The sequence below is a fragment of the Nannospalax galili genome, unplaced genomic scaffold (assembly GCF_000622305.1).
Source record: "Nannospalax galili isolate Female #2095 unplaced genomic scaffold, S.galili_v1.0 scaffold529, whole genome shotgun sequence".
Taxonomy (NCBI): Eukaryota; Metazoa; Chordata; class Mammalia; order Rodentia; family Spalacidae; genus Nannospalax; species Nannospalax galili.
In genome coordinates, this window is record NW_008360309.1 from 1,698,818 (window position 1) to 1,712,092 (window position 13,275).

General features: G+C 53.3%; 1 protein-coding gene across 12 annotated transcripts in view; it reads left to right on the forward strand.

The window, feature by feature from the left end:
- Window positions 1-13,275, forward strand: part of Unc13a (unc-13 homolog A) — a 52,888-nt gene that overhangs the window by 4,639 nt on the left and 34,974 nt on the right. For 8 of the 12 annotated variants that reach the window (XM_029559317.1, XM_029559319.1, XM_029559320.1 and 5 more), the window contains exons 1-8: window positions 3,520-3,595; window positions 5,132-5,403; window positions 5,597-5,714; window positions 6,188-6,311; window positions 6,545-6,618; window positions 7,271-7,325; window positions 9,719-9,751; window positions 10,973-11,180. In XM_029559317.1, the coding sequence (XP_029415177.1) occupies window positions 5,198-5,403; window positions 5,597-5,714; window positions 6,188-6,311; window positions 6,545-6,618; window positions 7,271-7,325; window positions 9,719-9,751; window positions 10,973-11,180 (818 nt within the window). In that variant the 5' untranslated portion in view covers window positions 3,520-3,595; window positions 5,132-5,197. Of the gene's footprint in view, window positions 1-2,967; window positions 2,998-3,495; window positions 3,596-5,131; window positions 5,404-5,596; window positions 5,715-6,187; window positions 6,312-6,544; window positions 6,619-7,270; window positions 7,326-9,718; window positions 9,752-10,972; window positions 11,181-13,275 lie in introns of those variants that run through there. The other 4 variants (XM_017795964.2, XM_008824587.2, XM_029559324.1 and 1 more) reach the window with 2 other exon arrangements.

Below are 13,275 nucleotides of genomic sequence, written 5' to 3' on the forward strand. Positions count from 1 at the left end.
ATGCCCCTCCCCCACCTCCTCAGCCCCCCCATCCGGCAGCCCCTTCCTCACAGGGTCCTCCCCCTCCGCAGACCTTCCGGGAGCTTCCTTCCCAAGCAGCCTTGAGTGGCCTCCTTCCCCCTTAACCAAACACCTGGGGGTGGAGGGGTGAGCCCCCCCAGTTGTCAGAGGGGTCTTGAGGACCCCAAAAGAACCCACCTCCAGACATGAAAACTGCATTGGCAGGGGCTGCGACTGGGGCGGGGCACGACACAGAGGGGCGGCAGAGGGAGAAGGTGGAGAGGGGGAAGTGGGGGATGAGGAAAGAAAGGAGGGACTGAGGAGGAGATGGGGAGACCCCTTGAGAAAAGGAAAGGGGGGGAGGGAGGAGGGAGGAAGACAGCAAGGGAGGGTGTAGAAAAGCCAGGATAAAGCAGGAGACAGGTGGAGGCTCAGAAAAGGGCCCTTGCTAGCCTGGGGTCACAGCAGGGGCATTGAACCCAGCTCCTCTCTTCTCCAGGCTGAGCCAGTGCTCCTGCCCCCAATGTGAAGGGTTCATTCATGCTCCACACCCCAACCCACCCCCAGTTGGTGGGTGTGAAAGCAAACTATTTTATATGTATTTATTTATTTATTTTTATTTTTTTGGTCTTTTTGAGACAGAGTCTCCCTGTAGCCCCAGCTGTCCTGGAACTCACTATGTAGACCAGGCTGGCCTTGAACTCACAGAGATCCGCCTGCCTCTGCCTCTGGAGTGCTGGGATTAAAGGCATGTGCCACCACACCTGGCTATATGTATTTATTTTTATTTTATGTGTATGAACGTTTTGCCTGCATGTATGTAAGTGCACCATGTACATGCAATGCCCACAGAGGCCAGAAGAGGGTGTTGGATCCCCCGGAACTGGAGTTACTGACTGTTGTTAGCCACAATGTATGTGCTTGTTACCAACCCCAGGTCCTCTGCAAGAGCAGCCAGAGCTCTTCACTGCTGAGCCAGGTCTCTAGTCTGGCAATAGCAAACTTTTTCTGATTTTTTTTTTTTTTTTTGAGACAAGTCTCACTATGTATGTTAGATTTAGGAGGTGGGAAAAAGGAAGGAGTTTAAAGTTTAGAAATAAGAACCAGAGCCAGGTCGCAAGGAATGTGCTCCCTGGATTCAGGAAGCCAGCAAAGAGCTGATAAAAGCTGTTCCTTGAGGAATGATTATCTGCGCTCTAAACAGGGAGCAATCTGGTCTTATATAGGAACTCTGCTGCACACAGCTGCAAGAGTTAACTCCATCCCAGGGTCTGGTGTCCTTGAGGGTCTCTTTTCTCAGACAGGCAGGTGAGTTATCTATAGCACTAAAGGAGACAGGTGGGCTCCACAGTCTCTCAGTCCAGGGAGTGGCCAGTTGATAAGGCTTGAGTAAGGCCGCACTTGAGCAAGGCCCGGCTGTCAATTTAGGGCCAGTTACACACTAAAGGATTTATGGCTTTCCCTAATGAGGTTCCTGGCTCTTCTGCAATTCACAAATTCTATCAAAGTAACCCTGGCTGGCTATCTCACTATGTAGACCAGGCTGGCCTTGATCTCATAGACCTCATGCCTCTGCCTCTTTGAGTGCTGGGGTTAAAGGCCTGTTAAAGGCCACCAGGCCCAGCCTGATACAAAATTTATTGGCATTTAAAATGTGGGTTTTTCATTGAGGAGGTTGTCATTGCAAAGGAAAGAACACCTGTGTGTATGTCCTAGTTTGTTTCTTCATTGCTGTGACAAAACACTCTGACCACTACCAACTTGGGGAAGAAAGGGTTTGCCTTACACCTCCCAGGTCATAATTCATCAGGGAGCCCAAGGTAGGAACTCAGGGCAGGAACCTGGAGGCAGGAGCTGGAGCACAGGCCATGGAGGAACGCTGCTTACTGGCTTGCTCCCCTGGCCCCTGCTCAGCCTGCAACACAGGCCCACCTGCCCAGGGGTGACACCACCCACAGTGGGCTGGGCCCTCCCACATCACTCTTCAAGAAGATGCCCTTCAGACATGGCCACAGGCCAGTCCAATAGAGGAAATTCCCCAACTGAGGCTCCCTCAACCCAGGTGTGTCAAGTTGAACTAAAGCTATCCAGCACAGTGTACAAGCCTGTCCCACATAAACTGTCCCCAGTGTCACCAGAAGCTGGCTGTGTTGACATCTGGGTGCAAGGGCAGTACTGGGGAACACAAGGGGAGGGAGCACAAGACAGCACTGAGGGTTTTGTGGGGTTTTTTGTCTTTTTGAGACAGGGTCTCGACAGTGCTGAGGTTTTAAAGCATCTGATTTTAGTTGCTTTGGGTTTGGTCAAATGGGCATATGTTGCCTACACAGATCTAGTGGGTAATTTGGAGAGGCTACCGGAGAGGGAGAAGCAGGAGGGGATTCCCCCACAATCCCTGGTCCCACTTTGGAGTTTGGAGCCCCAAGCTGAAGGTGCATTTGGTTAGACTGAGGTGTTAACTGAGGCAGGGGCCACCCACCCTCCTGGGCACTGAAGGCTGTCCCCTTGTCCTCTGCCCTCCACCTCCTGGCCATCCTTGAGGACCTCTGGGGGGAGTGTTTGTTGTGCCACCTGCTCAGTTTTGACTTTGCTTGAGTTGGGGTGAAGGAACCTCAGGGAGCTTGGGAGGGATGGGGAGCAGCACCCTTGGGCCACATGCCTTCTGCTCTGGGTCTATCTGATCGCCTCTTCTTTCTCCTCCTCCTCTTCTTCCTCCTCTTCCTCCTCCTCTTTTTCTCTGACTCTGAGGGCCTCTTATGCTCCTAATTAATCTCTCTCTCTCTCTCTCTCTCTCTCTCTCTCTCTCTCTCCCCCTCTCTCTTTCTCTCTGTCTGAGCGTCTCTTTCGCGCTTCTTAACTCTCTCTCTCTCTCTCTCTCTCTCTCTCTCTCTCTCTGTCTCTCTCTCTCCTCTCTTGCTTCTCCCCATCCCCTCCCGGCTCTCCCCCACCCTCTTTCTCTCTCCACAGTCAAAAAAGCCAAGTTTGACGGTGCCCAAGGTAAGCTCCCTGTCCTCCTGGCTGTCCTATGCTGTCACTGTTGTCCTGTCTGTCCTTGTTTGGTCTCCTGGTCTCAGCACCTGCTGTGCATGTGGAGAGTGTGGGTTCAGCTGGGGAGGGCCTAGTTTAGACTTTGTCAGCCTGTTGTCCCTAGCCAGGCTGGGGACACTGGCAGGGAGCAGACTGAGACCCATGGGAAACAGCTCCAGCCGCAGCATCTGTTGCTTTGAATTTTGAGGCAGGGTCTCACTGAACTCTCCATCCCTTCTGGCATGACTGGTATGTCCACCGTGCCCTGAGCCAATTGCATTCTCTTTGGGGCCTCAGCCTCCCCAGCTGAAATGCAAATCCATTAGAAATGCTATTTTTCCTGTTTAGTTTTTTAAAAATTATTACTGGTGGTTGTGGAGTCTGGGCCTGCTGCAGAACCCTTGGGTCCGAGTGAACATGCAGACCCAGGGAGAGGACAGCCTGGCCATCGCCCGCTCTCTGCCACAGAGAAATTCAACACGTACGTGACGCTGAAAGTGCAGAACGTGAAGAGCACCACCATTGCAGTGCGTGGCAGCCAGCCCAGCTGGGAGCAGGACTTCATGTTGTGAGTGCACCTAGAAGCCCCTCCCCCAGACCCCGCCCACACAGGCCCTACTTAGGAGCCTACCCAACAGACCCCGCCCCAGACAGCCCCGCCCCGTCAGGCCCCGCCCCCGAAAGGCCCCGCGCCAGAAGTCTCCTTCCGTACAGACCGTGCCCAAATGTGCTCCACACCCAAACAGCCCCACTCCAAGCAGGTCTTACCGCCATGCCCTGAGCAGACCTTGTCCCTTCCTACCATGCTTGCCAAATCCCCAGCCTGCCAAGCCCATACCCATTCCACCAGTCCCTGCCCATCCGTGCTGCCTGCTATGCCCCCAATGTCACACCCATTACAGGTTCAGGCCCCACCTCCAACGTGCTCACCACGTCTACCCACCTCTACCTACAGCCCCGCCCCGGTTCTCGCAGCCCCGCCCCCTCCGCCCTCCCCTTGGTACCCCAAACCCATGGGGAGGGGAATCCAATCTTTTTTTGTTTTTTTGGTCTTTTTGAGACAGGGTCTCCTTGTAGACCCAGCTGACCTGGAACTCACTATGTAGACCAGGCTGGCCTTGAACTCACAGAGATCCGCCTGCCTCTGCCTCCTGCCACCACAGCCCAGCTGGGGATCCAATCTTTTCTGCTCATTCGGGAAATGGCCTGCGTCCACCAGCCTCCCCTTCAACCTTCCGGTCTACTCTCCAGGCAGCTCTGGGGATATTTTAAAAACTGGAAATCAGCCGGGTGTGGTGGCACACGCCTTTACTCCCAGCACTCGGGAGGCAGAGGCAGGTGGATCTCTGTGAATTCAAGGCCAGCCTGGTCTACATAGTGAGTTCCAGGACAGCTGGGGCTACAGGGAGACCGTCTCAAAAAGACCAAAAACAAAGACAACAAAACAAAAACCCGGAAATCACTTGAGTTCCTGAACCCTCCCCCTCTCCTCAGTCCTGAATTTAGCACCTGCGGGCCCCCTTGCTGCTTCTGGGGACCTTCCCCTGACTTCTGCCACCTAGCTGCACCTCAGCACCCTGTCTTTCCCAAGCTTCACCAACAGATATTTTAGCTCTTTCTGTGGTTTTTCACGCTCTTCCCTCTGCTGTCAGACTCTGAGCCCTGGGAGGATGAAACCAGCTGGGGACTCAGTAGATACTCAACAAATATTTGTCAGATGAGTGAGATAAAGGCCTGGACCCTCCCACCAACCTGGAGCCACACAGGGCCACCATGATCCTGGCTACAATTTCTGGTCTTGGCTAATCTCTTCTTGTGTTATTGATTTTTTGAGACATGGTCTCATGTAGGCCAGGCTAGCCTCAAATTTGCTATATAGCTAGGGATGACCCTGAATTCCCAATCCTCCTGCCTCAGCCTCCTGAGTGCTGATATTACAAAGGTGTGTGTCAACATACCTGTCCCTTATCCTGTCTGTTATGTCCAGTGACCTGGGCTACATCCCATTCTAAGATTCCTCATTATTTCATTAAAATCAGTTGTGCCCACTGATGTGAGGGGGGCCCACCTACATAGGGTTGCTGTGATAATCCCCATTTTACAGATGAAGAAATAGAGGCCCAGAGATGTCAAGTCACCTGCTCAGTGTCACAGCACGACCATAGCTGGGATGAGGACCCAGGCATTTGTCAGCTCCCCAAAGAGATGCCCCAAGAGGATTCTGGCTGGGAGGCATCTGAGATGTGTCTCCCCGCCCCCCCAAGCACAGTCAGGGCCTGGTGGCCTGAGGAGGGCCAACAAGTTGGAAGAGCACAAACCGTACCTTCCGTTTGCTTCCCTCCCACCTGTGACTCTGGCTCCTTGTGGTATTCTGAGGTAGATGCATCTCCTGTGGCCTGTTTCTCCTTTGTAAAATGTGAATCAGGGTGTTGCCTTCAGAGCTCCTTTGGGCCTAGCTTTCAATTGCAATATGCTGTGTGTCTTCAGGCCTGTGTCTAGACCTCTCTGAGCCTCCTTATCTCCCTTCCATTGCCCTGATGACCCCCTCCCCCACGTCCTCCTCCCACAGTGAGATTAACCGCCTGGATTTGGGCCTGACTGTGGAGGTATGGAACAAGGGTCTCATCTGGGACACGATGGTGGGCACTGTGTGGATCCCACTGCGGACCATCCGCCAGTCCAATGAGGTGAGCGTCTGGTGAGGAAGGAGGAGGGCCTGAGGGAAGCCCAGGGGCTTGTGGCCAAAACAGTGAACCTTTGCCCTGTCTCCAGGCATTCAGGCACACCTGCGACTGTTAAAACACATCCCAAACTGCCAGGGCCTAGGCAGATTCCTCCTGTTGCACCACCTAGCTCCTCATTTTTAATGGAGAGATGAAGAGACCAAGGGTCAGGGTGGACCACAGATGCTCATGGGGCTCTTGTGCCTGAACCAGGGGGCAGGCTCATTCTCTTTGGAAGGTTCCTCCTGGTTGGTGATGGGATTGGGTCTTCTGTCGGGAGCCCGAGCCCTGAAGGTCCTCGTCTGCAAAGTCAGGACAGAACCTTTGCCACATGGTGAAGGGTGAGATGGGGTGGGGACCCTCAAGAGATGCTAGCATTGCAGCCAGGTTTGCGCCATGAGCGCCCTGAGCCCTGACCCTGCCTTCCCCATGCCCAGGAGGGCCCTGGAGAGTGGCTGACACTGGACTCTCAGGCCATCATGGCCGATAGTGAGATCTGTGGGACTAAGGACCCCACCTTCCACCGCATCCTGTTGGACACACGCTTCGAACTGCCCTTAGGTGAGTCCTGAAGCCTCTCCAGCCCTGGAGCCCCAGCACCCACTCATGGTCCCACTACAGGCCAGTGGCCTCTGAACATATTACCCCCCCCACACACAAACACACTGACTTTCTGCCCTCTCTACTCCCCACCCATCCTTGGGTCTCCCAGGTGGCTCCATATACCACCCAGCTCTGGGACTGTGGGAGGGAGGCAGGGGTCCCCAGGTTCCCATGTGTGGCTCTGATTGCAGATATCCCTGAGGAGGAGGCACGCTACTGGGCCAAGAAGCTGGAGCAGCTGAATGCCATGCGTGACCAGGACGAGGTATGTGCACAGCCTCTGTTCCATGCTCTGCTTGCCGTTCCTGGCAACAGGGCTCCTGGGGGTGCATAGGGTCCACTGTCATAGCAGCTATGGGGGATCCCAGCCACCTGCCCTAACCTCTGTGGGAACACATGCTGGAATGTCCCCTGCCCTGCCATCCCAGCCTCGGGCCTAGTCTCCACGCTGTGGGGAATGTCAGTCCACAGCGGGACCCATGTAGTCCCCACACAGTCCTGGAGTAGGTTGGGAGGAGGGGATAGAAAATAGGGAGCCATGCTGTCACCTGCCACTCACCAGGGTATCTGTGTCTTTCCTGTCTCTGTCTCTCGTCTCTGTTTGTCTCTTTGTATCACTGTCTCTCTCTGTCTCTGTGAGTCTGTCTTTGTCTCTCTCCTGATTCTGTCTCTGCTATCTGTGTCTCTCTGTCTCTCGCTATGTCTCATGTCTCTCTCCTGTCTGTGTTTCTCTCCGATCTCTCCATCTCTCTCCCCGGACACACAAAGTCGGATGTAGTGGGCTGAGCATGCTCAGCACAGTGACACCTGTCCACACTGTCCCTTGAGCTTCATCCACTCTTCCTACAGTATAGTGGGCTGAGCATGCTCAGTGTGGTCCCTGCTGTCCCCTGAGCTGTGTCCCCTCCTTCCCACAGTACTCATTCCAGGACGAGCCAGACAAGCCACTGCCGGTCCCCAGCAGCCAGTGCTGTGAGTGTCTCTTGCACCGGGTCCCATGACTGTCCCATCCAGTGGGTCCTGGCTAAGGGGCGGAGCAGCCGCAAGTGGCTGGAAGCACATAGAAAGAAACCAAGTGAGGTGTGGGGCCCAAGTCTTGTCTTGCAGAGTGTCCCTCATGCTGCAATGGACCCCTGACATCCCTTAACTGTAGGGACCACCAGGACACATAGACACACCACTGTGGACCCCATGGGGCCCTGGAACTTACAGGGCTACCTACACTCAGGCGGCCTGTGTCAGAGAGAGTAGTCAACAACCCCATATTGCCAGATGGCTTGGCAGTATGATTATTTTGTTAGATTAAAAAAACACTGAGAGCTGGGCATGGTGGCGCACGCCTTTAATCCCAGCACTCAGGAGGCAGAGGCAGGTGGATCTCTGTGAGTTCGAGGCCAGCCTGGTCTCCACGGTGAATCCAGGACAGCTGGGGCTACAGAGAGACCCTGTCTCAAAAAGACCAAAAAGAAAAACAAACAAACAAAAAACCCCAAAAAATAAAAGAAGAAAAAAAACCCCACTGAGACCTGGACATGGTAGCACAACACACCCTTTTAGTCCCAGCACTCAGGAGGCAGAGGCAGGCAGATCTCATATCTGGTTCCAGGCTAGCTAGGGCTACAAGGAGACCCTGTCTCAAAATTAGTCACTCATTCAATCCTGAGGCCCAAGGGCAGGGCTGGAGCCCCAGGACCAAGGAGCCCCAGCATACCATGCCTACTGTTGCTGTCCAGAGACACTGGACGGGGGGGTCTCCTCTGTGGCTCAGCCTGGCCTTGAGGTTCCAGGCTCAGGCAGTTCTGCCTCTGCCTCCCCCATCACGACCGCCCCGCTTCCTCAGTCCCTGAACATCCAGATACATCAGAGCCCTGCACCACAGTGTGCCCTCCTCACTCTGGGAGTCCTCTACAGTCATGCAGAGTCCACGACTACCATCCACGTTGCCCCGTTATTCCAGCCTGCTTCATCTGCCCCCCATGTCCCCTGTCCCTGTGTTCTCCCCCCCTCCACCCACCCCCGTGCCCAGGAGTGTGGGGCTGGAGGGTGCAGGTAGGGAGTCATGTTGGGGACAGGGCCAGACAAGGTAGGGGCAGGAGGGAGAACAGAGAACCTCTGGGCAGGCGAACTGAGGCAAACTTGAATTGGGATCTGAACACCACCATCCAGTGCTGACCTCTAGGTACCCCTCAGGGTGCTTTGTCACCCCTGTTGCACAAAATAGGCAGCCAAGGGTCAGACAAGGTTGAATTGTGACCCTGGGACCACCTTTGAGATTGGTTGCTAGGGAGTGAAGGAGGACAATGTTATGTTTCTGGCCCTGTGGCTCCAAGGCTGTGTGGCTTCAGACTGCTCACTCACCCTCTCTGAACCTTAAAAAAGAAAGCAAATGGGGCTGGAGAGATGGCTCAGTGGTTAAGAGCACAAGCTGCTCTTGCAGAGGACCTGGGTTTGGTTCCCAGCACTCACACTGGGTGGATCACAACTCTTCAGGCCTCTGTGGGCAACACACACACACACACACACACACACACACACACACACACACTACATAATTCATAAAACAGTTTTGAATGATGGATTTTTATTTGTTTTTTTAAGACAGGGTCTCCCTGTAGCCTCAGCTGACCTGGAACTTGCCATGGCCTCAAACTTAATAGATCTGCCTGCCTCTGCCTTCCGAGTGCTGGGAGTAAAAGCATGCACTGACACACCCGGCTGATTTATTTATTTACTTACTTATTTATTTATTTATTATTTACTTTTTGAGACAGGGTCTCTCTGTAGCCCCAGCTGGCCTGGAACTCACTATGTAGAGCAGGCTGGCCTCCAACTCACAGAGCTCCGCCTGCCTCTGCCTCCCAAGTGCTGGGATTAAAGGTGTGCGCCACCACGCCCAGCCATTTATTTGTTTTTATTTTATGTGTATGAATGTTTAGCCTGCATGTATGTAAGTGCACCACCTGCATGCAATGCCGGTGGAGGCCAGAGATGGCGCTGGAACCCCTGGAACTGGAGTTATAACTATTGTCAGCTGTCATGTGGGTGCTGGGAACTGAATTCAGGTCCTTTGCAAGAGCAGTCAGTGCTCATAACCACTGAGCCATCTCTCCAACCTCCCATAGTATTGTTTTTAATCCATGAACTGAAGAGGGGAGAGTGGGGAGCTTTGACCCCAGATTCCAGAGTCCAAGGACCATGGTCCTAGACGGCCCCGGGCTATTTGCTGCCCAATGCTCCCAAGGTGTTGGGGAAGAAACTTCAGGTCCCAGCCTTTGTGGGACTGGGGTGCTGGGGCCAATGGGGGTGGGAGGGGAAGGGGGGTGGCAGAGGCCTTCCTATCCTCATCTCTGCCTGTTCTCTCATAGGCAACTGGAACTACTTTGGCTGGGGAGAGCAGAGTAAGTAATTGATGGAGACCCTAGGGAGGCCGAGCACCATAGGGGACATTGAGATGGGGACCTGCCTGTCTCCAGCTGGGCACTGGGACCCCCTCATCTGCCTCCCTGTCCCCCATGTGTAACCATCCCAGGGCTGGGTCACAGAATTGACCCTAGTTCCCTCAGGTCCATACATGTCCTGCTCCTGTTTGCTTCCTGGGGAAGGAAAGATGTCCCCCACTCCACCCCATCCCACTACAAAGGCCCTTGCACCCTAAAGAGCCCGAGCAACTGCCATGCATGGGCAAGGCCTGGGATTCCATCCCTGGACAGCCAGAGCAAAGACACTTTTGTTAAATCTGGCTGGCCGAAGGTGGTCTTTGGGTAAAGGGGATACTAAACTGAGCCAAAAGCTGATGGTTTCGCCAAAACCAAAATGGCTGGAAATAGAGCAGTTTCCATTGGATGGAAGGCAATTTCCAATGGATGCGAGCAATTTGGCCAAAAACATTTGGTGGGGGTGTTGAGATGGCTCAGTGGGTAAAGGTGCTTGCTGCCAAGCCTACCAACCTGGGTTCAGTCCCTGGGACCTACATGGTGGAAGGAGAGACTGACTCCTGCAAGATGTTCTCTGACCTCCGAATGTGTGCTCCCTCTACACTAAAAAAAATAAATGGAATGGAATTAAAAAAAAAATAGTAAAAAAGCAAGACCAGCAAAATCACAGACTCTATTTGGAAATGATTTTTCCTTCCAAAACAGATTGTCTGAAAAACAAAACCATAGCTGTGTGAAAATACACACAGCATGAGCTGAAAACCTCTCAACCCAGTCTGGGATAATTTGGTCGAAAGAACGTTGATTTACCCAGATAACTGGGTGGAGAAGGTAGTTGGCATCTTGGTGGCTGGAGCACATCGTCTGCAGTTTCAGGGACCTTCTAGTAGCATGTGAGAATGAACTCTGCAAAGTCTAGACTATGAAAAACAAGAGGGATTTTTTCAGGATCCCAAGGAATGAGTCCTCTTTACATCATAGGATGTAACCTCGATTCTAGGTCTATATGAGGCAATATAAGGTTTTAACCTCTGTAGTTCTAAAGTCTATACCTCTGTGAATATGACCCATAATACTTGATCCATTCATGAAGCGATTAGCAGAGGTTGGGGATGCACCTCAGTCTGGGCAGAGGCTGTGAACCCCACTGAGTTCTCTCCCTCTCTCACCTCCTCTGCCTCGCAGATGATGACCCTGACAGTGCTGTTGATGACCGGGACAGCGACTACCGCAGCGAAACCAGCAACAGCATCCCGCCCCCCTACTACACCACGTCGCAGCCCAACGCTTCGGTCCACCAGTACTCGGTGCGGCCGCCCCCTCTGGGCTCCCGGGAATCCCACAGTGACTCCATACACAGTTATGAGGAGTTCTCCGAGCCGAGGGCGCTTAGGTAGTTGTGAGGCCCTAGAGGGTGTGCCGGGGCCTGCGGGGGGTGGGGCCTTGGTGGGGGCGGGGCCTGCTGGGGAGGGCGGGGCCTTTAGCGGTCCGGGGCACAGCGCCGGTCAGCCGTCTCATAGAACAGATTTCACATTTTCTTTACATTTTTAAGTTATGTTTGTTCTGTGGATAGGGTGTGGGAGGGTGCATGTGCATGAGTGTGGAGGTCAGAAGACAACTTAAGGGAGTTGGTTCTCTACTTCCACCACGTAGATGGAAGAGATCAAATTCAGTTGGTTAGGCTTGGCAGCAAGCTCCTTTATTTGCTAAACAATCTTGGCAGCCCTTACCACTTTCTTACATACGGTGGAGCCTTCTTAAAAAAACCCAAATGCAAGAAAAGAAATTCTAAAAGCTTCATGAAACCTTGCTAATCTGGGAGTGGGGTGGGGTGGTGCAGACCTCTAATCCTAGTACTCAAGAGGCAGAGGCAGATATCTCTGAGTTTGAGGCTAGCCTGATCTACATAGGGAGTTCCAGGACAGCTAGGGCTACATAGTGAGACCCTGTCTCAAAAAAAAAAACAAAAAAACAAAAAAAAACACAAAACAAAAAGAAAAGGGGGGGACTTGGTTTGGGGGACACAGGGACCCTTGGGGTTCCTTAGAAAGTCTAATTCTTTATAATAATACTCCCCTTAAATGCCACTGGCCCGGTGTATGTGTACTGCCTGACTGGGCAGAGGTGGAAAGATGAGGCTGAATGGAAGGAGTGACATCTTAGGTCCCAAGGGCTTAACTTCAAGGTCACAACCAGTTGGGTCTGGCCATTTACTCCAGATGGTAAAGTCAGAGTAGTGATGCACTCCTGTCATCCCAGCACTCAGGAGGCTAAGCCAGGAGGCTCAGTAGCTCAACGTGGTTCTCGGGTATATAAGGGTTTGGAGGCCAGCCTGAGCTACATGAGACCCTACCTCAAGGCATAAACTAAGGCCTGACCTGCACCTCTCATCCTGTGTGTACGTCTCTTTTTACATCTTGGCCTCTTGTGTCTCCTGCCTCAGCCTTCCTGGTGCTAGGATAACAGGTGTGCACCACCATGCCCAGTTTATACAGTGCCAGGGATGGAACCCAGGGCTTCCTGTGTGCTAGGGAAGTACTCTACCAACTGAGCTACAAGCACTCTGCCAACTGAGCTGTGAGCACCCTAGATACTGAAGTACGAGCTTTATCAACTGAGCTACAAACACTCCACCATTCTCCATGCATCTCTGAAAGAGTCCTGAGAACCCCTGGAAGGGAATGGGTGGGGCAGTAGGACATGGAAGCCTCTGAGCACTGGGTTCTGTGAGGCTGAGGAAGGTGAGACTACAAGGTCAGCCCTCAGCTGAGGCCAGGGATGACCCCGGAGGGCTTCCCAGAGGAGGAACTGGCCCCCATACAAGGCGTCCCAGCAGGGGGTAGAATCCTGGCACAGGGAGGCCTGACTGGGGACTGACTGCAGAGCCATGCATGGCCCAGTACATGCACCCAGGACCCTTGGGTGACTGGTTGGAGGGTGAGGAGCCAAGGGGCCTGGGAGCCAAGGTGAGGGAAGGTTGGTGCCACCAAGTTCCACCTCTTTGTGCAGGAAGAGGAAGCTAAGCCTGGGGTGGTGGGTCGGCGCCCAGGACTCTGGAACCCTAACCTGGCAGATCCCCTGGCGCGAACCTGCTGGGGTGCAGTTCTGAATCTCACCACGAGGAGGAGCACGTGCGCAGTTAGGCGGCGGCTACTGCTAGCCGAGCTCCATCCCATCTCCAGATCAGGCACCGAAATGTGGCTAAGGCCACAAAACCAAAAAACAAGGATTTGAAGGAGAGCCCCCATGATGGGCTGGCTGGCGAAGAGGACCGCAGCAGTATTTAAGACAAGGAACAACAGTGTTTGTTGAGTGAATGAGTAGAAGGTTCATTGGTCCTGGTGGGCAGCAGATATTTCTTCCCGGTTATGTTTGAGATGATCCATGTGGGCATTATAAGGTTGTAATAGAAAACCAGATCAGGCCAGTGTCACTGAGAAAATGAGATTTTGATGGATATGGAGGTATGAATAGGGTACTGGCAAAGT